The 23,509-nt window shown below is 49.0% G+C and overlaps 2 protein-coding genes and 2 pseudogenes across 2 annotated transcripts; 2 read left to right on the forward strand and 2 right to left on the reverse strand.

Annotated features, from left to right (window-relative positions):
• Positions 1-320: 320 nt before the first annotated feature.
• Positions 321-6,200, reverse strand: LOC4338302 (protein PLASTID TRANSCRIPTIONALLY ACTIVE 16, chloroplastic). Its single transcript, XM_015785362.2, has 4 exons — positions 5,208-6,200; positions 5,066-5,134; positions 2,340-2,398; positions 321-948 (listed from the first exon to the last, which is right to left on the reverse strand). The coding sequence occupies exons 1-4, from the start codon at positions 6,087-6,089 to the stop codon at positions 471-473; spliced, it is 1,488 nt and encodes a 495-aa protein (XP_015640848.1). The 5' UTR covers positions 6,090-6,200; the 3' UTR covers positions 321-470.
• Positions 2,953-4,443, reverse strand: LOC136356497 (uncharacterized; annotated as a pseudogene).
• Positions 6,088-11,496, forward strand: LOC107280944 (uncharacterized; annotated as a pseudogene).
• An 8,664-nt stretch (positions 11,497-20,160) lies between these two features.
• LOC136356635 (uncharacterized) lies at positions 20,161-21,805 on the forward strand. Its single transcript, XM_066310882.1, has 3 exons — positions 20,161-20,289; positions 20,381-20,468; positions 20,625-21,805. The coding sequence occupies exons 1-3, from the start codon at positions 20,161-20,163 to the stop codon at positions 21,803-21,805; spliced, it is 1,398 nt and encodes a 465-aa protein (XP_066166979.1).
• The last annotated feature ends 1,704 nt before the right edge of the window (positions 21,806-23,509 follow it).

Genomic DNA, 23,509 nt, shown 5'->3' on the forward strand with positions numbered 1-23,509 from the left:
GCCCTTAAGGAGGTCTCCGTCTCCTAGAATAAGCAAGGTGGTTCTAAACTCCCCATACATGACATCTCATAAGGTGGGCTTTTATGATTTTGCAAAGAATTAATGTTCGAGTGGGCTAAATCCCATCTATTAATTCCAACAGCCCAAGTCACATGAACTGGTGCTATGTGTATATAAGTTTCTGAGAGTTCCTTTTAGGCTTCATGAAACTAAAGAGAACAATTCAAACAATAATAGCTTTTTAATGATAGTTTTGTTTGAGAAATTTTTGTGTGCGGCGTGGCGCCGCGCAATCATTGGAAGTTCAGAGAATTCCGAAATAAGCGAACAATTCTCACCTGCAGAGAATGTTATACGGTTTTGCAGCCAATTTTATACAACTGTCACTCATTCACTTTCCAAGAATACACCAAGAGCTTCATAGATATAGCATACAAAAGATTAAGAAAAATGGCAGAGTCTGCATTAGCTCAGTCCTCATCCACAAAGATTGTTTCTTGCTTGAAGAGTCCCCCAAACACGGGCCTCACATCCGGCTTGGATTCCGGCTGCTTTGGTGTTGGTCTTGTCTTCTGCGCCGCGGGCTTCACAACAGCTCTCTGTGGTGCCAGCTTCTTTGCTTTTGCCTGGCCTCTCACGGTGGCGATCTGCGCTTTTGGTTCCACCTCGTCTGAGTCCTGAGTGGCCACTCCTGCAAGTTGTGTGCTGAGCTTCTCCCATGAGAAGTCCGTGCCGAACCCTTTGGCTCTGCTCAGAAGGTTCTCCAGAGAAGCTTGCGCCTCACTTGCAGCTGCCTCATCAGAGGGCGTCTTCTTCCCCCCGGCTTTGACCGTAGTAGTGTCCTCTTCTGCCTGACGAGTTCGCTGCGAAGCCCGAGTCTCCTCTTCTGCCTGTGCTTTTGCAACAGCATCTTGGTACTCCTTCCTTCTACTGTCCTCAGGGATAGCTCTGAAGAGGGAGTATGTGTGCAATGCCACACAAAGAGTAAGTAAGCAATTGTAAGAAAGATTTGAAGCATCGAAAAAATTTGACATTCAGAAAAGTAAGGGCCTGTTTAGTTCCAAAAAGTTTTTCCCAAAAACATCACATCGAATCTTTGGACACATGCATGGAGTATTAAATATAGATTTTTTAAAAAACTAATTGCACAGTTAGGAGGGAAATCGCGAGACGAATCTTTTGAGCCTAATTAGTCTATGATTAGCCATAAGTGCTACAGTAACCCACATATGCTAGTGACGGATTAATTAGGCTCAAAAGATTCATCTCGCGGTTTCCAGGCGAGTTATGAAATTAGTTTTTTTATTCGTGTCCGAAAACTCCTTTCGACATCCGGTTAAACGTCCGATGTGACATCCAAAAATTTCCTTTTCGCGAACTAAACAGGCCCTAATACTGTTGTCAACTGAACATTGTAACTGCCCATCAGAATTTAGGAGTGAGAAAAAGGATTTCTTTTGGAATTTTATTGTCAATATATAGGCTATGTTCGGGAGGTGAGGTTGGGAACTTACCACCCGCAAAAAACACACCGTTTAGCAATTTGAAAAGCATACGCACGGAAAAAGATAGAGGTGAGTTGGGAACTTAGTAGAAAGAACAAAGCCATAGACCTTTGGTTAAAATGTATCATCCTTTGGTTACAATAGAACCCATCAACAAGGATAGCAGATGCTGGCCACAACTTTTGACAAGATGCCTTAGGGCATCGAGGTTTCTTTATACAAGAAGTTGCCTTCCAACAATAAGGCAAGAAATGGTGAGCCATTTTGGTTTTGTGCCAATTCTTGCCTTACCAATTCTTAGGTAGTTTTGAATAGTGCATGTTAGCATTTTGGATTGGAGCCAATTTTTACCAAATCAATAGAGTGGAGCTAGATCTATACTATCAAAAAATTTTGCCCAAGGTTTGATACTACCAATATTTTGGTAGGGTTTCAAACCAAACAAGCCCGCTATGCTCTAACCTAGATCCCTCGTTTCTATACTGATAAAAAGGAGTAGTGGTGAACCACTACCAACTCCTAACTTTATTTTAAGGAAAAAAAACATGTGAGGCTAGAGGTCCGATATGTCAACTACTTCCACTATCTCTTTACTTTTTATGGAAAAAAAGATTAGTATGGGGCTAAAAGGGTCCACGTGCGATTAACAAATATGTAGAACAATTAAGAAATGTTAATAATATTTTTCTTTAATTAAAATTCCGTTGCAACACACGGACAATATGTTAGTCAGTAGAAACATGCTTACTTGAGCACTAAATAGAAAACTACTAATACCAAAAGGATCAAATAACAATTTGTTGGAGAAAAATGCATATGGGTTAGTCTACTCACGAGAAAGCCTCCTCTATGGTCTTGGATGTTACTGATGAGCTAGTGGAAACTTGGACAACCTGGAAAATGACAAATTTATTCATGATGAAGTTAAAAATCGAGTAAATAGGCAGCCACAATATAAATTCATAGTTGAATTACACAGATTATTTATCAACATAATCAGTTGGTTGCATAATGGAGATACAAAAACAGTATACAAAAGTGTTTTTCAATACAAGGTTAGAACAATTCATGGACTGAGTTAGGCGGGCCAGTTTCATTACTTTAGCCAGCTTATTGTAGCCCCATCGGTGTGCAACCATTGACTATATGCATTAAAAAATGAGAAATTTTAATCCACTGTAACTTCTATGCAAAGTTGTGTTTCAAATTTCAGAAGCTTGAATAGTACCATATATTTATTTCTAACATATCTATTGCTATGTATATGCACTCTAACATATCTATTTATTTCTCCTGCACGAACTGTCAAACGATTACATATGGTTTGTGCTTCCAGATGGTTACAGACAAAAAATAAAATTGTTGTCTGTGTTGGAAATGGCCAAGATCGGAGACACACACAAACACGAGAGTGAGTAGCAGAGCTTGTGAAGCTTGACAATGGCAACGAACGCCCTGGCAACGAATGCCGGCTTTTCTCTATTTTCACTCGGTGATCAACAACAGGATGAACATGTGCTTATATAGGCCCAGGGTGACGCACAAATGGAGCACGAACTCCTTCCCCGGCCTTTGCTCGCACGATCCGCACGTCCCGGCTCACGCCATGCATGAGCACAAACTCAGCGCACGACGCGGCCGCCAGCGTCCGCGCACGACGCCACACTCTCCAACTGAACCCGATACACACGCTCGCAGCTAGCTAGCCTGCGCTAAACTCGGACGAACCTCCACGCGACGGACGCGTTCACAACAAACACACACGACGCACGCCGGCACGCGAACTGACCTGAACACACACGGTCAGGTTTATTTCCTAACAATCACCCCCTAAACCTGACCTACAGGAGCGTCGGCTCGTCGTCGGCAGAGGCGAGGAGCGCCTCCTCCTTCCTTGGCTTGCGGCAATCCCGGGAGAGATGGCCACGAACACCACAATTGTAGCACTTCCCTCCTGGACGGCGCGGACGCCGGTTTACCTCGGAGCTCACACTGCTGCCGCCGTCGTCATTGTCGCTGTTTCGGCCGTCGTCCTTGGCGCCGCCCTCACGCACACGCTCCTTTTCGCGACGCTGGCGCCGACGTGCCTCCCACTGCTCCTCGGTGAGAAGTAGCTGCTCGCCATGGGCCTCCACGTGATCTTCAGCGTCGGCGTCCTCCGCCACTTGCAGGCGTCCGACGAGCTCCTCGACGGACATAACATCCATGTCCGCGAGCATCTCAATCGCAACCGCGACTTGCTTCAACCTCTTCGGGACCACGCGCGACCTTCTTCACCACGCGACTGTCTTCCATCTCCTCCCCGAGGTCGCGCAGGCTTGCGGTGAGCCCGTTGATGCGCATCACAAAGTCACCAACGGTCTCCCCGTCGCGGAACGCCATGTTCTCAAACTCCTTCATGAGGCGTTGCACGCTCGCCTATTTCACGCGATCGTCGCCGGCTCACATCTTCTTCACCGAGTCCCACGCCTCCTTCGCCGACGTCTTCACGGCAAGCCCGGCCTTCATCTCCGATGGCACTGCACGCAAGATGGCGGCCAACGCCCGCCGATCCTTGGCGCGGTCGTTGGTGACCGCCTCCACCGCGTCTCACAACACCAGCGCCTCCAAGCTCACCCGCATAACCAAGGCCCACTGATGATAGTTAGCCCTGGTTAGCATCGGCAGCTCCACGACGCTGGAATTGGGCACGACGCGCTCCACCACGGCCTGACGCGGTGTGCTGCCATAACCGGTGCCGCTAGAGCTCGAGTCCTCGATGCGAAGAGTCTTCGGCGGCGTCATCATCTCCCCTCTCTAAACTCGCTCTGATACCAAATGTTGGAAATGGCCAAGATCGGAGACACACACAAACACGAGAGTGAGTAGCAGAGTTTGTGAAGCTTGACAATGGCAACGAACGCCCTGGCAACGAATGCCGGCTTTTCTCTATTTTCACTCGGTGATAAACAACAGGATGAACATGTGCTTATATAGACCTAGGGTGACGCACAAATGGAGCACGAACTCCTTCCCCGGCCTTTGCTCGCACGATCCGCATGTCCCGGCTCACGCCATGCATGAGCACAAACTCAGCGCACGACGCGGCCGCCAGCGTCCGCGCACGACGCCACACTCTCCAACTGAACCCGATACACACGCTCGCAGCTAGCTAGCCTGAGCTAAACTCGGACGAACCTCCACGCGACGGACGCGTTCACAACAAACACACACACGACGCACGCGAACTGACCTGAACACACACGGTCAGGTTTATTTCCTAACAGTCTGCACTTCGGACTATTATATCTGTTGCTTCAGAATATTGGTCAAGTATGTATGTTCTCTTTAATCAAATTGACACATCTAATTAACAGTGTCTGTCATGAATATAATAACCACAAACGCGAGGCAATCTACTTCTGAGTTCTGACTAATCACAAGAACCTTCCTGTTCCATACAAGTTCCTCGTGGGACTACCAGGGCAGAACTACCAACAGAACAGAGTGCCTAATTACAATGATGCTTTCAAATGCGTTGGCATGCAAAGGTTGAACATATGGCACATGTAAACCAGTACCTTGTTCTCCGCGACTGCCACGTTGGAGAAGACATCTGCCACAAGACCAGCAATCTGCAACTTGGACACCTACAGAAACGCACAAAACTATGAATGTAACGAACCTTCATGTAGACTATTGCATCATCACAGTATTGTATACCTTGCCGGTTTCTGTTGAGGAAGTAGTGCTGGACGCGCCCTCTTTGGCCAGGACCAAGCCATAGGTGCTCTCAGGGCTGTAGTCATCTGTGAGTGACGTCTTGATGAGAGTGTACCTGACGTCGGTCTCCACCACCTTAGCCAAGAACTCGTTTAGTGGCAAGGACTGCACACGGGAGAAGAGGTTCGAGAAGAAGGACGTGAACCCGTCGAGCACATTGTACGTCGACTCACCACTGGGGTCACCGGCCCCCAGGTCGTACACCACCACAACGTGTGTCACGCCGGCAAGGTCAGCAGCCTGCACAACTCGGAGCGCCTCGTCGGTGGTGACCACACCGCCGTCGGGCCCCTTCTCAGCTGCGCCGACTGTAACCACCACCTTAGTTGCAGGGCCGATGGACTTGGCGATCGCCTCGGGGTCCTCGAAATCGGACTCCACCGCGTTGAGTCGGCGCGCCTCGGTGGGGGAAATGAGCCGGTACGCGGAGGCGAGCCGCGCCAGCTCCTGGGCGGACGCGAGGTCCGGCACCCCGGCGCGCACGGCGAACCCCTGCCGCAGCAGCGTCTGCGCGATGCGAACTCCCGCCTGCCCCGTGGCGCCCGCGACGAACACTGTCTGCGGGTCCTTCCTCCCCCTCCCGCCGGCGAACAGAGACCCAGCCGCGGCCGGCGGGAAGGCCGGTATCAGCGACCTTCCATCCGAGAGCTTACCGAAATCGGCGAAGAACGACCTCTTCTTCGGCTCGTCATCCGCGCCGGTGTCCTTGGAAGGCTTGCCAGGGCCGACACGGCAGAGGAAGGTTGTGGCGGCACGGCGGCGGGTTAGAGGGGTGGAGAGGGGGCGGAAGGAGGGGGGGTTGGAGGTGAGGGCGGGAGGCATGGCAGGCGTGTCAGGTGGTCGAACAGGTGGTGGGCATGGGCGCCGTGGGATGAGGAAAGTGTGGAGATGGGTGGGGCGCGCCGACGCGTGGGGGATGGCATTGGCATGTTTGGATTGGGGGGAGTGGCTGGGGAGCCTATAGGGAGAGGCCATGTGGGTCGCCGTTTATCTCCATTTGGCCGATTGGCGGTCGTGAGTTCGCCGCCCGTCGTTCCCACAGGACCCACCGCCACGCCCAAGATCGCGAGCGTCTCTGTCGCATCGCATGTATGTGGGGGCATTGTTCCGAGGACACAGCCTGCAGCTTGTGTGTCTGAGAGGAGTCAAAACGGTGGTGGTAAATACGGGACCTCTTCTCATGCAGGAAGACTGACTTTGGCCATGTTTAGCTGTTTTGGAAAAAAAAAAATTAACGTATACGGACACACATTTAAAGCACTAGTCAGCGTGCACCTGTAAGGCACGTCGATACCTATTGAATGGAATCAAATTTGAAAAAGAGTATTGAGCCTCGGTACTAATAAAATATATGATTTTTCATACAAACACAGTGGTGATAAACCGAGAAAAAAAACATGTTTCGAAGATCCAAATACCACGTTACTATGTACTCAACAAGTAAAAAAATAGAAGTCCAAAAATTATCTGATAAGATGCTTTATTTAATATGCAATATCCTTTTTATTAAAAAACAGAATATATATATCAATAGAAGGACTTATGCATTAAAGCAAGACTAACTGTTTGTATATGCTGACAATTAAATGTCAAAATGTACTTAAAGAAAAGGAAAATCACATAATACAGTTTGAAATTTGAAACAATAAGGATATGTCTAAGATTTTTTACAAGATACACATAATTTGCACAACACAACATTTATACAGCAATCATTGATTAGATATTGCTCAAAAGAGAAATAAGAATACTTTAATCATAAATATACATAATAGATCGTGTAATTCTAATCATGAGTTTATCCCATCTTTGCAGAGCAGGTCATGAAGGGCATACAAGTAAAAAAATTGACATTCATCGACAAGCTTAACTATACTTTGATTCTTGTTTCTGCTTGATACCTCTACTTTCTTGCGCTATGATGGCAAAATCTATTTGTTAGATAAAAATTATTAAGATTAAAGATAAAAAGGAATAGGATCAAAACTTGAAAATTGTATTTGTATGATGCCTTGTGTATATCTGGTCATCCCAGATTTGCAAGCATTAATGAAATTCAGAAGCGGCTTCAGGTTTCCAGAAGTGTATACCATCATTTGGACCACAAAGTAGTGATAAAGAACACAGATAAGTGTGAGTTAAAAAAGACTAACCACAAGGGAAAAAAACAAGTGTAAGAAGCAAAATCAAAAGCACCATAAATCATCACTGGCCATTCTCCTAGCAAATAATAAGCATCTGTCAATATCAGCCGGATAATCAGCATAAGGCAAAGATAAAATAAAAATCTGTTATCAAGAACTTATAAGGATAATTAAATATCAATGGTAGATATTCCACACCTTCCATGCCCACGTGTAAATTCAACCTTCCACACCAATTAAACGGTCACTTGACGAAAAGGATTTGGAAGGGAAAAAAAATTCAAAGTTCATGGTATGCAAGTGAGTGGATAAAACTCGGAGCACGGAAGTGATAGCATATGATCTTAAGGGCATACAATGATTTTTCTTTAAACTGAAACTGACCACCATTTACATGATTAAGGGAACTGTTTCAAAACCAAGCATTGTATCTCCAAAGTTAAAGGTGCTTAAGTTTACTCAATGTGACTGAAACAATACGTGGACAACACCACAAGAATTACAGCTCCCAGTTTGTATTGAAACTCCCATGCACTGTTCAGACAGAAAAAAATATTGAACTGACCCATGGAAACTGATGATATATGCATGACACTGACTATTTTCACTGACATACAGTACAAATATGGTTTCAGACATAAAAACAAAGGAGTAATATCTCAGTTCATTTCCCAAATTGGATACGTCATGCAATCAAATTTGGAAACTCATTTCTCAATTCATCTCCCAAATTGCATTAACCACTCTTTCATAGTACATACTAAATAACAAAATAGGCTGCAATCATTACACATTTTACCTCTACCTCCAACAACATAAATATAAATATAAATATAAATATAAATATAAATATATATATATATATATATATATATATATATATATATATATATATATATATATATATATATATATATATATATATATATATATATTCCATTTATCTAAAAACAGAATATTCCACCACAATTTTCATTCACACACAGTAGAGAGTTAAGAGAAATAAAGTAGCACTACCAGTCTACCAGGCACGAATGAACATGTTCTGCAGTGCAATCAGTCCCATGGCATACATGGCCTTCTCTAGTAGTTTTGACAAAGAGAGGAAAACCTGATAGAAGCTCAATCGAAACCATTTGGAAAATCAGAGCAACTATAAGAAAGTACATAGCAGATGTATCATGAAATGTTGGAGAAGGCAACAATTTATTAACTGATCAATTTGTTAGCATAGTACAGAATTGACAGCTAAATGCATTTCCAAACCTGTCTCTGAAATTAGCTTGAGATAACAACTTGATTGAGCAAAATTTGACTGAACAACTATATGGTAAAATGAAATAGTTAATGTATTACTAATATCATCAGTAGCAATAACACACAACATGAGGGTTACATCAGAAGAGGGGATAGACTTATTAGCTGCACATATAAAATGTAAAATAATGGCCATATCTTCCAATGGAACCAGAACCAGAACCAAAATCAAACAGGATCAGAGTGGACCAAAAATCAATTGGTGTTGACAGGGAGTCAGAAAGCGTGGGAGCGGGTGGAGCTAAAATGATGTAAAGGAACAGGTTGATTTGTATTTATTCCAAAAGGGAAGAATCAATAATAATAAACTCCTAATTATCAACCAAACGAAGTAATAGAAAAAGAATGTGAAACTACCAACTGGCTATCAAGTAACAACCATTCTGGCAAGCTTCCTAGAAACGTACTGGTGCTAACGCTATGACTATATATAATAATACAAATCAAATAAAAAATATATGTTTTAACGACCGGAATAAAATGAGATAGATTTATTATTCAGTAAAAAACAGAAATTGTTTAATATATTGCTAATTATTTTACAGAATTCTTTTACCTTCAACGCAGGTGAAGAGGAACTGAGGACGTCAACCGGAAACAACAGGATATGGGCATAGGAGGTCTCCGATCTGCGTGGTCATGCATGGTGGATCACTGCTGCTGATGTCGCGCAGACATGTTGACTTTCCCCTAACAAAGCAAGTTACAATTAATTTATAAATAAATTATGCAATATGTGATGATACCCTATGATTTTTGCAATGCTAAGATCTTAATTTTTATTAATTATTGCATTTTTCAGGACTTAATAACCAGTGTCCCAGAGGATTGCTGATAGACAAATCTATTCGTCTTTGTGAACAATGTCAGCAATAGCAGTTAGGGAAATGAAATTTGTATTGAACTACGTAACAAAACATCGATCACTAATTTATTATACCACCATTTGTCATTTGATCCTCTGATTACAGGAGGGGAAATAAGGTGTGCTCACCACATATGAAATGATTGTCGGAATTAAGTCAGTTCCTTGCAATGATACTGAATTAGACAAAGCAAGGAATCTGGTTAATACGCAGCTATATGATGGCTGCATATACACGCATGGACAGATGCATAGCCTGCTGAGAGATTAAACTGAATAGCATGGCAAGATAGGCACTTAAATTTAATTTACAAATAATGTTATTTATACAAGCACTTAGCATAATGGTTCTATACAAGCACTTAGCATAATGGTTCTAGCATGTAGCTCATAGAAAATTTAAATAATTTGAGACCCCGGATACCCCTATTCTGGAAACAGTACAACTGAATAAACTGGCTAGACTACAGTACAGAGCAGAATAGTTGAATAAATTGGCTAGACTACAGTACAAAGCAGAACAATTGAATAAATTGGATAGATAACTGAATAAATTGGCTAGAGTACCAAATGTGAAACAAAAATGTCTTTTTTCTTTTTTGAAAGACAAAACTAAATTGGGGAAACACAATGCTACTGTGATTCAATTAAACTGATTACTCCAAATAAATTACAAGAACCACATCTACGTAGCTTAGTAATTTGCTTAGGATTACAAATGAGAGGGGATTGAAGGGTTTGTTTTGGTGTTGAATTGAATCTTATTTATCCATAGCAGGGGTGGATCCAACTTAGACTTTTGGGGAACAAACGAACCTTGGGGATTTTATAAAAGAAAAAGTACGAATTACCCCCCCAAGTATTGGGTGAGTACGAATTACCCCTCTAAATCTGAAAACTAGCCATTTTTCACCCTCAACTATCGATACCAGATGAAAACCCCCCCGAGCAGTTTTGTAAGCGGTTTTGGTCTACGTGGCAGTACAGTCAACAAGTTTTTTATTAAATAAAAGATAGGACCCACCTGTCAGATATAATCTTCTCTCTATCTCTTTCCTCTCACCCCCTCTCTCTCTCCCGTTGGATGCCGGCGGCTGGGGCTCACGTGCCGGTGGCAGCGGGCGCCTCCTCCGCCGCTTCGGCGGGAGTCGTCGGAAATCATAGGTGGGAGCTTCGACACAGCGGTGGCGCTGTTCAACGGCGGCGAGCTCCACGCGTGCCACGACGTCGTGGAGGAGCTCTGGAACACCGCCGACGAGCCCACTGGCCTGGACGCTGCTCCACGCATCCTCCAGTGCGCCGTCAGCTTCCACCACCTCTTCAACCAAGTATATTTTCATCGTCTCATTTCCACATTTAACTATGCATAGTAATTATTACTCCACCAGTAAAAATTGTGATTAGACACATGATCGTGCACAAACACAGAACCACCGTGGCGCCATGATGGAGCTCGGGGAAGGCCTCTGCAAACTCCGCAAGCTGCGTCTCAAGGAGTGACACTATGAGCTCCTTCTCCCGCTTCGAGGAGGAGGTCACCGCCGCGCTCAACTTCATCTACCGCACACAGAAGGAGCTAGCGGCGTGCAACGACGATCTCTGCCTCACCATGGATGGCTCCGCGACCTCCTACCAGCTGCTTGGCAACTTTGCCGCTGGCCAGAAGCGGGAGAAGGAGCGGGGCGAAGCAGCGGTGGTAGAGCGGGGGAGGGGGGGGGGGCGGAGCGGCGGCGGTCCTCCTCGAGGTGAGGGAGGGAGAAGAGAGATGAGATTGACATTTAAAAAGAAAATAATTGCTGACTGGACTGGCCACGTAGATCAAAACCGCTTGCGAAGCTGCTAGGGGGGTTTTTCGTCCGGTATTGATAGTTGAGAGTGAAAAATGACTGATTTTCAGGTTTAGGGGGGTAATTCGTACCCACCCAATACTTTAGGGGTGTAATTCGTACTTTTTCCTTTTATAAAAGAAAAACGAAATAACTTTACGTACTCCTCATTGATGTTCCCTTCCTACCAAAGTCGTATGTCGATCTTAATGATAAATTTTATACATATGATGCTTGTTATCATTTTGAGTTTTGTCAAATGGTTGTGACCCTCGTTAGATCCATTTTATATTCTCATGATCAAAGTCTTGTGCACTTATCCACTAAATATATTGCTCTCTCTGTCTACACTGGAGGATTAGAAAAATATTTCATCCACTTACCATATGCTAAACTTCTATACCAAAGTCAGCATCCACCATATCCATCCACGAAATAAGGACTCCATATATCACTACTACAAAAAGAGCCATAGGTGCCGGTTGGGAACCGGCTATAAGTGTCGGTTTCCCAACCGGCACCTATTGATCGGCACCAATAACAGTAACTGGCTCCTATGACAATTATTCAACCGGCACCTTTAGCTTTGCTCGAGCCAAAAAAAAAAAAGAGAGCCGGCTCGAATGGAGCCGAACTCACTGAGCACCGTTGCCATGTGCCCAAATCAAATTGAAATCCCCAAATTCCCAAAACATCCACAAACCGTCACCAAAATTGATTGACATCACATATAATCATTCACAAATCGTCACTAAAATCGATTGACATCACATAATGAACATACTACAATAAAATCATCCACAAATCCACCAAAACATCTAAAAAATCTACAAGAGACGAGCGAGGAAGAGGGGCTGGCCCCAAGGGATTCATCTGCTTCGTCGCCTGCTGGCCCCTCTTGTGCTGCCGCCTCTCCTCCCGCCAGATCAGGCGGAGGGAGGGCGTCGCCGCCGCCGCCCGTCGCCCACTGCCTTCCATCTCACTGCCACTGACGCCTCTGCTGGCTGGCCCCTCTTGTGTTTGCTTCGTGTAAAATCTACCCCTATAAATATCTTAACCCTTGCTTAGACTTTGATGAAGTCAAGTAATATATACGTATAAAATTATTAGTATGGTTCTCTCTTTCACATCTTCCCTTGGGATTAAATACGATACTTTGGAATACTTCTTGGTCACATGCTGCAATGGTATATCCGTGCTCTTGCAGATTACTTCTGTAACCATAAACCAGAACCGCCATTATCCTCGCCACCAAACAAGCAACCGACCAACAGGTGGCCCAACCATCAACCCTGCTGGCCAAGAGAAACAAGCCGCGGGTAAGGACAACCGAGCTGGCTCTAGGAAAAGGCCAAGAAAATTGATCATCGATGATGATGATGAAGACTCGAATGACCAGACAACTGGCCCGACTACTTCTGCCCGGAAGAAACTAGGGTATTACATTCATTCCTTCATTCTCACTTGTACTTTTACATAGGGGTAGGACTCTTCTCTATATTACATAGGGACAGTGTGACTAGGGTATTACATTCATTCCTTCATCCTCACTTGTACACTTCTCACTAGTGTGACTAGGGTATTACATTCATTTCTTCATTCTCACTTGTACTTCTCACTAGTGTGACTAGGGTATTACATTCATTCCTTCATTCTCACTTGTACACTTCTCACTAGTGTGTACAGGTATTACAAAGGGATAGGACTTATACATTTCTCACTAGTGTGTATACAATAGCTCCACAGGGGTAGGACTCTTCTCATTCATTCCTTCACTCCATTTCACTTGTACACTTCTCACTAGTGTGTACATTCGTACATTTCTCACTAGTGTGTACAATAGTTCTATAGGGGTAGGACTCTTCAAGGGCGGCTCCAGTGGGTAGTCTGGGTGGACCACCCTGGATTTTGTCCTAGGAAGGCCCCTCCACCCAACGGCCCAAACGAAAAAAGCCCACCAAAGGCTAGGATTAGCCGGTAGGGATGGTAGAGGAGAGGCACCAGAGGCACGCCCGCCGCTCCAATCCTCCCCCAAATCGCGCCGCCCGCCTCTCCCTACGGTCTCCTGACTCGGCGACTCCCCGCTCCTCGCCTCCTCCTCCTCTCGCTCTGCGGCTCTGCTCCAAGCGCCAACGCCGGCGGCCATCGTCTCGCCTGGACGCCTGCAGGGTGCAGGCGGCACCCGTCGCTCGTCGGCCGCCCCGGCCCGGCGCGGGTATGCGGCAGCACCCCGGCCGGTGGCGGCCAGCCGGCCACAATTCTACCCCCGCCGCGGCGCCGCCCGACCGCCCCTCTCCCTCTTGCTCGACAAGTGCTCCAGCCTCCAATGCCCTAGTGCCCTGACCGGCCTGCCCCCTGAGGGCTGAGGCCCTGCTGGTTGCTGCCTGCCCCTCCGTGACGACTGACGACCGAGACACTAAGTTACTCATTTTAGTGATTTAGTATTTACTTTGAATAGATTGGTCATCGATGAATGAAAAATGTGGACGAAAAAATGTGATTGAAAACTGAAACTTAGATTTTTTTAGCAACAACTTAGTTAGTAGTCAATATAACTTAGTGTCTCATTAATTTGTAGTGCAAATTGTAGTGAGACATGAAAAGGGATAGAGACGTTGCACCACTTTTTCGGAAACATGATGCAAAGGCGAAGAAGAGGGCAGATCTTGTTGATGAGGAAGTTCAAATTGAAGAAGAGGAGCAACCACTAGTTGAGCCACAGCCTGAGCCAACTCTAGTTGTTGAGGCAACAAATGAAGAGCAAACCTTCAGAGTATAATGCTTGTTGGCGACAAATTGAAGAAGAGGAGCAACCACTAGTTGAGCCACAGCCTGAGCCAACTCTAGTTGTTGAGGCAACAAATGAAGAACAACTTCCAGAGTATAATGCTTGTTGGCGATATGGCATGAGGCCCTTTGACCAAACCTGCCGAAAGCATGCGACCGGCGGGGATTCAAGCACGAGACATCAAGATTAGTTAGGGCGAACCCCCCCCCTCATGGCGAAGACTATGAAGCAAGGACGGCGAGAGGCAGGGAATCGCAGCCAAGCTAGAGGCCTGCTGGGCGAAGGGCGCAAGGCGAAGAGCATATGCCGAAGGGGGACGACTTCGCCGTAGCAGGTTCGTCCCCGGGAGGACCGAAGAAGCTATCTTGGCCCATCAAGCCAAGGGGTCAATTGGGTCGACAATTGCCTGACGGCCCGTTAAGGGCCCATGGACCACAATTACGCTACGTACCCATGTAAATGTCCCTTTCATAAGGGCAACCATGTAAATTCCCCTGTATAACCAAAACCCTAGTAGTAAGACCTGTAATGGGGGCTATAAATAGCCCCATAGGGCCATGTAATAGGGGGATCCCAAGAAAAATTCTCAAATTAATACACTTTACTTTTTTTCCAACCACTGTTGAGTGACCACGTTTTTCGACGTATGCGGTTGTCGTTTCGACAACAGCTGGTGCCGACCGTGGGGACCTCCGAGCGAAACCACTAAGAACAAATGCCACCAAAGAAGGTTGTGAAGGAGAAGGTTACAAGGCGAAAGGAAAGTGAAGCCGGGGCGGATATGGCCGCCGAAGAGGGAGCAGAGCCTTCGGCGCCCGTCGCCGAAGATGGAGGAGCGCCATCTGCTTCCGAACCTGTGCCATCGCTACCACCTTCGGCTCCTGCCACCTCTGCGCAGGTGCCGAACGCGGCTGACATGGCGAAGACAGCTGCGGCGGCAAGGGCACTCCAGACCAGGGCAGAGATCCTTTCGACAAGCCAACTGCTGGTGCCCCAAGCCGCTCCATCGCAGCTAGAAGAGGCCTCAACTGCGCTCGCCGCTGTGCAAGCCCAAGTCAACCCAGACCCCGAAACACAAACCGAAGCTGACATGGAAGCCATGCGACAGAACATGACACGACTCCAAGACATGCTTCGCCAAATGCAAGAACAGCAACAGGCGTACAACGCGGCAAGGCGGTCCAAGGTCACTTCGGCCCCAATCCTCCAGTATTCGGCAGGCTATGTCCCACCCCAAGTCTATCCACAAGCACCGACCCAGCCCCTTCCGCCACAAGTTACGCAAGCGCTAATGTACTTCGCCAGGCAGCCATCAACCGCAGTAGTGCATCCGGCCCCTCACGTGCAACTACAAGCTCAACCGGTCGCTGCCCAAGTACACCCTCAACCGCCTGGCCAAGTGCCACAAACAATGGTAGAAGGGGCTTCGGCTCTACAGGCGTAGCTCCAAGCTTTCCTTCAGCAACTCAGCCAACCCCACAGCATTTCAGGTGCAGCCCCTTCGGCCCACTCGGAGGGGAATACAAGTCAAGGTGCGCCTAGTTGGTTGCCGTCGAATCAGCCAAGTCTGGGGGCTTCACCGTGGAGTCAAGGACCGCAGTTCGACTTCATCAATGCTGCTCAGGCACCAACCGTTCGGCCGCAATCACCAACACCAGGCTTCGAAGTAAACCAAGCACCAAACCAGGTCGCCATGACATGGTCACAGCCAACGTTGGACCCATCCATGGTGGCTCAGCAAGCATCACCAATCGGAGCCGGGTGTCACGCCCAGAAATTTAGCCCAAATTTCCAGACTATTTTGTGTATTAAATCCCTGTCCAGGACCAGCCAGGGTACACAAAACGACAAGTAATATACAGTTCCAAACGTAAATAAAGCGTAAAATACTTACAAAAGAGGCACTTAGTCCTCGCACCGAAACGAAAGCAGCAGCGGAAAAAAGGCGATCCTAGCGGGGCTTCAGCTCCACTCCACAGGCAAAACTCAACTGGGGTCTGAGCCTTGGTCCTCTAACTCCATCTTCAGCTCAGAAGCACTACACTTCTGAAAAGGGGGAATAATAGCAAGACTGAGTACAACCACCGTACTCAGCAAGCCACACCAACGATGCAGACGTGCAAGGGGATACAAGGAGGGGTTTGTGGCTATTTGCATAAAGGCAGTTGTAAAACATTTTATTGAGCAAAACAGTAAAACTGTTGAGTAATTAAAGTAATATTGAATCGCCACTGATCAACGCTACACCACGTTGAACAGGCCCAACCAACCCACCTGAACTACAGTGTATTGAGTCGATTTATTAAGATGGGACTAATCACGGTGAATCTGGTCGACCGCCCATAACCGCGGGCACGGCTATTCGAATAGTTTTACTCTGATCAGAGGTGTACAACTGTACCCACAAGACACAGCCCCACGACACGTTTCCGTGCGCCGACATGCCACCACGACATACCGGAAAGAGGCCGTGACAGGACCCTTTGCATAACCCCCTCTAAACAAGCACACCACACCTCAGGTTTTACCCCCACTCCTCGCAAGGCAGCGGGCAGTCCCCTCTCGTGCCTAGGTGAATCCGGAAGCCGCATAGGCCGTCGCAGGGCCCATCCAAATTCCATCACGCCCACCCTTGCCTGGATGCGTCGGCTAGAGGAAAGCTACACTACAAGCCCAGCCGTTGCCCACGCTGGCTTGTGGTAAGTACGATAAGTTCTTCCAGGGCATCCCGCGAACCGGTCCTTAACTGCCATGGGTGTGACCAGCAAAACCATGCACCCACAACCCACCATTCAGTCGCATTTTAGTTGGATAATTACGACCATGAAGCATGGCCAGATGTCTCGAGCACGCAGCTCATCAAGATACTAGAATGTCTAATACTGCAATTATCCCATCGACTGAGCTAGTGGTAATTAAGCATGGCTAAGCATATAGTTCTAGCTAGGTCATCAAAGTAACACAAGCTAGGCGATTTATTACCCATGGTTGACAAAGGAAAGATATCAAGTAAACATGGCACAAGCGAGCAGATAGGTAAAACCCTGACCCCATGTAATTAGCAAAACATGCATATTTATTTGCAAACGATAAAACATTTGTAAATTAGGATCAAAATGCTCAAGGGGAATGTGTGACTTGACTTGCTTCTTCACTTTGATCTTCCGAACTCTTTTCCTCGCGACCACGGACTTCCGAAACGACGGATTCTACACGCTGGCACGCAAAACGAGAAAAAACTCTAATAAAAACCAAGGAAATAGTACATAAAAAGTAAACAAACATGTAGAGCTCAATTTTAGATGAATTTTGCAATTTGAATGGCCCAATTTGGAGTTCGAATGAATTAGATATGAATTTTAGAAGTTTTGAGCCATTTAAATGAATTTCTAGAATTATTAACGAATTATGACGCAATTATTATTTATTTTTCCAAAGAAAAAGAGGGTTGCTGACGTCATCAAAGGGGAGGGGCGGCGCCGGCAAGCGGGCCCCACCGGTCAGCGGCACAAGGGGGAGGGCGGTTCACCGTGGACCGGGACCACGCGGGTGGTCCACCGCCGGTCCACGGAACCGACGGCCCAGATCGGCCAGGGCCGATCGGACGGCTGGGGACGGCCGAGCGGCGCGGCCTGGCCAGCGCGCACACAAGGCTGGCGGCGACGGCGGCAGGGACCAAAGCGACGGCGGCACACGGGCTGGGCGGCCACCGGCGGCGGCGGCACGGCGCGCGCAAGCACGGGAGGCGGCCGGCCAAGGGGAGAAAGAGGGAAGAGGGGAGGAGTGCTCACCGAGGGCGGCGACGAGGGGCGGGGAAAGGCGGGGGAGCTCGGCGTCGGCGCTCCTCGGGACGAAGGCGGAACGGCGGCCCGGCGGCGTTCCGCGAACGGGAACCGGTGGACGGCGGCCGGAAGGACCTGGGGAGGATGGGGGAGAGGTTAGGAGGGGGAGAGAGGGCTCCCAGCGGCATGAATCGCTGGTCGGAGGTGAGAACGGGCGGCGGATGCGCACCGGCGCAAGGGGAACCGTGTTCCGGCGGGATCCCGGCCGTGAAAAGCGGCGGCCGAGGTGCTCCTCGGCGCTGCGAAGCGAGCGGCGGCGACAACGCGACTTGGGGTGGCTAGGAGCGGCGCCAAGCGGCGGCTGGAGTCGGCGGCGGCGGTGGAAGGAGGTGGTGCGCGTGGCGACGGTGCTTCGGAGGCGGGGAGGGGAAATGGAGCGGACGCCGGGGTGCGGCACGACGCGGCGAAGCCGCTGGTGGCGGTCGCGCGGAACGACGGTGGTGGGAGCGGCTGTGGCGACCGGCTGGAGGGTCGTCGGCGAGCGGCGGCGGGAGGTGCGACGGTGGCGGGGTGGTTTTCGTGCACGGGAGGGCTCGGGAGAGAGGGGAAAAGGGAGAGGGAGGTGCGGGGAATGTTTTTATAGGGGAGGGGAGGCCGGATCGAGCCCGGGAGAGGCGGAGTCGGGGCGGCAACCGCCGGGGAAGTGGGGCGCCGACGTGGGGTGATGGCGGCTCGGCCGGCGCCGGTTTTTGTGGGGCGAGCGGGGAAAATGGTGGAGGACGTGGAGGGGATCGTGCCCACGTCGTTGGATGCGAGCTCGGGTGCGGGAGGGCGCCGGATTTTGCGGCGACGTGGGCGGCAGTGGCGGTTGGGATTGGCCGGCGAGAGGTAGGAGGAGGAGCTGACAGGTGGGGCCCACGGTCCCACCTGTCGGCCGGATGGAGAGAAAGGAGGGAAACCGGGGGACGTAAAGTAGACTTGAGGGAGAGAGAGAGCCGAGCGGGCCGAGGGAGAAGGCCGGCCCGAGAGGGAGAGAAAGGGGGCGCGCGGGCCGCGGGAGAGAAAGGAGGGATTGGGCCGAAAGGGGCCCAAAGAGAGGAAGGAGGATTTTATTTGTTTTCTTTTTATTTTAATTGATGGAATGATCTTTGTGCTATTAAAACTATTTCTCGAGCTCCGAAAATTCATGGAAAATTCCGGAGAGTATATTAGGGCACAAAGAATATTACAAAATATTCCCGGCCAATGATTTTTAAAGGAAATTTTAATTTCCTCTATAATTTCGCTTGATTAAATTGATTAACTTTTTATTTAATTTCTAGGAAATGCATTATTAAATGATTTTTAATCCCGAACGAAAATCGGGGCGTTACACTGGGCAGCCGAATGCCATGGCCCAACCTCACGCGTAAGCCGTGATTTCGCCCTTCACCACGCTGTACCCGCAGCAAGGTGCCGTGAACAGGGCAGGGGGCGAAAAGGGGCTACCACTGAGTGGGGGAATCAAGACCCGTTCAATCCCACCCCAGTTCAAGTTCCCACCCGTCCCGCGCTACTCGGGCGAAACTGACCCAAAGGAATTCCTCTCCATTTATGAGTCTGCGATCGAAGCGGCTCATGGCGACGAAAATACCAAGGCAAAGGTAATACATCGCGCTCTAGACGGCATCGCCCATTCTTGGTATTTCAATTTGCCAACCAATAGCATTTACTCTTGGGAGCAATTGCGTGATGTCTTTGTCCTTAACTTTCGAGGGACCTATGAGGAGCCGAAGACACAGCAGCATCTACTCGGTATTTGCTAGAGGCCGGGGGAGTCGATAAGGGAGTACATGCGTCGCTTCTCGCAAGCTCGGTGCCAAGTGCAAGACATAACCGAGGCGTCTGTCATAAACGCCACTTCGGCCGGTCTACTCGAGGGCGAACTCACAAGAAAAATCGCCAACAAAGAGCCACAGACGCTTGAGCACCTACTTCGCATCATCGACGGGTACGCAAGGGGCGAAGAGGATTCCAAGCGACGGCAAGCAATACAAGCTGAGTATGATAAGGCTTCTGTTGCTACCGCCCAAGCCCAAGCACAAGTTCAAGTTGCCGAACCACCTCCTCTCGCTGTTCGCCAGCCCCAGCCGGCGATCCAGAGACAACCGCCAAGTCAAGGCCAAGCCCCCATGACCTGGAGGAAGTTCAGAACCGACCGTGCGGGCAAGGCTGTGATGGCTGTCGAAGAAGTGCAAGCCCTCCGCAAGGAGTTCGACGCCCAGCAAGCAAGCAACCATCAGCAGCCGGTCCGCATGAAGGTTCGAAAAGACCTTTACTGCACCTTCCACGGACGCTCTTCGCATACCACGGAGCAATGCTGAAACATTCGGCAGCGTGGCAACGCGCAAGATCCAAGGCCGTAGCAGGGAGCAGCTGTCGAAGCACCTCGTGAAGCAGCTCAAGAACAAGCACTCCCGGCCGAACAGCGCCAAGATGCGTAGCGCAGAGTAATCTAAGTGATTTACAAGGGCCGACTCGCCGATCCAGCTATCGAAGCGGCAAAAGAAGATGCAACTCCGAACGGTCCACAATATCACTTCGGCGGGCGAAGGGGCCCCGTAGTATCTGAACCAGCAAATCTCTTTTGGGCCAGGAGACGCCGAAGGAGTAATGTTCCCGCATCAAGATCCTCTAGTGATCTCTGCCGAGATAGCTGGCTTCGAGGTCCGGCGAATCCTGGTCGATGGAGGTAGTTCGGCCGATGTCATCTTCGCCGAAGCATATGCCAAGATGGGGTTGCCCACCCTAGCCCTTACCCTAGCACCAGCATCGCTCCGAGGTTTCGGCAGAGAAGCAATTCAAGTTCATGGCCAAGCACAGTTGCTGGTAGCTTTCGGCACAGGGGAAAACATACGCGAAGAGCAAGTATTGTTCGACGTTGTCGACATCCCGTACAACTACAACGCCATCTTCGGTCGTGCATCCTTGAACAAGTTCAAAGCTATTTCCCACCACAATTATCTCAAGCTCAAGATGCCCGGCCTGGCGAGAGTGATCGTGGTCAAGGGGCTTCAGCCTTCGGCCGCTTCAAAAGGCGATCTTGCCATAATCAACAGAGCAGTACATAATGTTGAGGCCGAACCACATGACCGGGCGAAGCACGCGCCAAAGCCTGCCCCTCACGGCAAGATAATCAAGATGCAGATTGATGACGCTGACCCCACAAAGCTCGTATCGCTGGGGGGCAACATGGGCGAAGAAGTGGCGGCAACCATCCTAGAAGTACTCAAGAAAAACAGTGATATCTTCGCCTGGGGCCCCGATCAGGTGGGAGGTGTTTCAACAGATCTCATCATGCATCACCTGCCAGTCAAGCCGGATGCCAAGCCAAGGGAACAGAAGCTGCACAAGATGTTCGCTGATCGCCAAGAAGCAGCAAAAGCCGAAGTCCAAAAATTGCTCAAGGCTGGGGTCATCCAAGAGATCGACCATCCTGAATGGCTGGTGAATCCAGTGATGGTGCGAAAATCAAACGGCAAATGGCGCATGTGTGTAGATTTCATAGACCTGAACAAGGCATGTCCGAAGGACGATTTCCCTTTGCCAAGGATCGACCAACTCATGGATTCAACAGCTGGCTGCGAACTCATGAGTTTTTTGGATGCATATTCCGGCTATCACCAGATCCACATGAACCCGGCCGACATCCCCAAGACAGCCTTCATCACACCATTTGGCACCTTTTGTCACCTCAGGATGCCTTTTGGCCTGAGGAATGCCGGAGCAACCTTCGCCAGGCTGGTGTACAAGGTCCTTTACAAGCAGTTGGGGTGAAACGTGGAGGCTTATGTCGACGATATCGACGTAAAAAGCCGCAAGGCTTTCGACCACGCGTCCGACCTGCAGGAGACATACGACAACTTGCGCGCAGCGGGTATGAAACTAAATCCTGAGAAGTGCGTTTTCGGCGTTCGCGCATGCAAGTTGTTGGGTTTCCTTGTTTCTGAAAGAGGCATCGAGGCGAATCCCGTGAAAATCGATGCCATTCAGGAAATGAAGCCTCCGTCGAGCGTACGTGAAGTACAGAAGCTCGTAGGCCGAATTGCGGCACTCAGTCGATTCCTCTCAAAGACAGCCGAAAGAGGTTTGTCCTTCTTCAAGACCCTCCGGGGCGCGGGAAAATTCAACTGGACACCCAAATGCCAAGCAGCGTTCGACGAGCTAAAGCAATACCTGCAAAGCCCGCCAGCTCTGATCAGCCCAGCACCAGGAAGCGAACTGCTACTATACCTGATAGCTTCACCAGTGGCAGTCAGTGGTGCCCTCGTCCAAGAAACAGATTCAGGCCAGAAACCGGTCTATTTCGTCTCCGAAGCATTGCAAGGAGCGAAGACAAGATACATTGAAATGGAAAAGCTCGCTTACGCCCTGGTGATGGCTTCGCGCAAGCTTAAGCATTACTTCTAGGCTCACAAAGTCATAATGCCATCGCAGTACCCTTTGGGCGAAATACTGAGGCAAGGAAGTTACTGGCCGGCTCAGCAAGTGGGCGGCAGAACTATCCCCTTTCGACTTGCATTTTTTTTTTGCCCGCACTGCTATCAAGTCTCAAGTACTAGCTGACTGCATAGCCGAATGGACACCGGCTTTTGCCCCTGAGCCCGAGCTCGTCGAACAGCCCTGGGTGATGTACTCTGACGGTTCGTGGTCGCACAAGGGGGCGGGCATTGCGGCAGTACTCACTTCGCCGAGTGGTGTGCCGATTCGGTATGCCACAAGGCTGAAGTTCGACACAACCAACAACGCGGCAGAATACGAAGCCATTCTTCTGGGCCTATGAAAGGCGAAAGCATTGGGGGTTCGGCGCTTGCTAATCCGAACCGACTCCAAGCTGGTAGCAGGCCATGTCGACAAATCCTTTGAGGCAAAAGAAGAAGGAATGAAGAGGTATTTGGAGGTCGTTCGATCTATGGAGAAGTGCTTCACCGGCATAACGGTCGAACATTTACCTAGAGGCCAGAACGAGGAAGCAGACGCCTTGGCGAAATCTGCTGCCTGTGGAGGCCCACACTCACCAGGCATCTTTTTTGAAGTCCTATACGCACCAAGTGTGCCTGTGGAGAGCCTGGAGGTCATGGCAATCGACCAGGCGAAACTGGGCGAAGATCCATGCGACTGGCAAACACCATTCATAAAATACCTTGAAACTGGCTGGCTTCCGGAAGATGAAGCAGAAGCAAAGCGCCTGCAACTCTGAGCCGCAAGGTATAAGATGGTCTCAGGTCAGCTATATCGCTCCGGGGTACTTCAACCCTTGCTTCGCTGCATCTCTTTTGACGAAGGCAAGGAAATGGCAAAAGAGATACAACAGAGGCTCTGTGGCACGCACCAAGCCGCAAGAACAGTTGCCTCCAAAGTGTTTAGACAAGGAGTTTATTGGCCCACTGTGTTGAAAATCTGTGTTGAGCAAGTCAAGAAGTGCGAAAGCTGCCAGCGCCATGGCCGAAGCCAAACCGCGCCCCAGTATGAGTTGCAGCC

Source organism: Oryza sativa, chromosome 5 (genome assembly GCF_034140825.1).
Source record: "Oryza sativa Japonica Group chromosome 5, ASM3414082v1".
In the NCBI taxonomy this organism is placed as follows: Eukaryota; Viridiplantae; Streptophyta; class Magnoliopsida; order Poales; family Poaceae; genus Oryza; species Oryza sativa.

What these genes read in the sequence shown, in the direction of transcription:
- LOC4338302 (XM_015785362.2), bottom strand. Translation starts at nt 6,089, where the DNA reads ATGCCTCCCGCCCTCACCTCCAACCCCCCCTCCTTCCGCCCCCTCTCC. An exon ending in CCTCAACAGAAACCGGCAAG is followed by an intron (nt 5,135 to 5,207) that starts GTATACAATACT and finishes GCGTTTCTGTAG; the next exon opens with GTGTCCAAGTTGCAGATTGC. An exon ending in ACCATAGAGGAGGCTTTCTC is followed by an intron (nt 949 to 2,339) that starts GTGAGTAGACTA and finishes CTCCCTCTTCAG; the next exon opens with AGCTATCCCTGAGGACAGTA.
- LOC136356635 (XM_066310882.1), top strand. Translation starts at nt 20,161, where the DNA reads ATGACCTGGAGGAAGTTCAGAACCGACCGTGCGGGCAAGGCTGTGATG. An exon ending in AGCAGCCGGTCCGCATGAAG is followed by an intron (nt 20,290 to 20,380) that starts GTTCGAAAAGAC and finishes GCAACGCGCAAG; the next exon opens with ATCCAAGGCCGTAGCAGGGA. An exon ending in GCCGAACAGCGCCAAGATGC is followed by an intron (nt 20,469 to 20,624) that starts GTAGCGCAGAGT and finishes CTTTTGGGCCAG; the next exon opens with GAGACGCCGAAGGAGTAATG.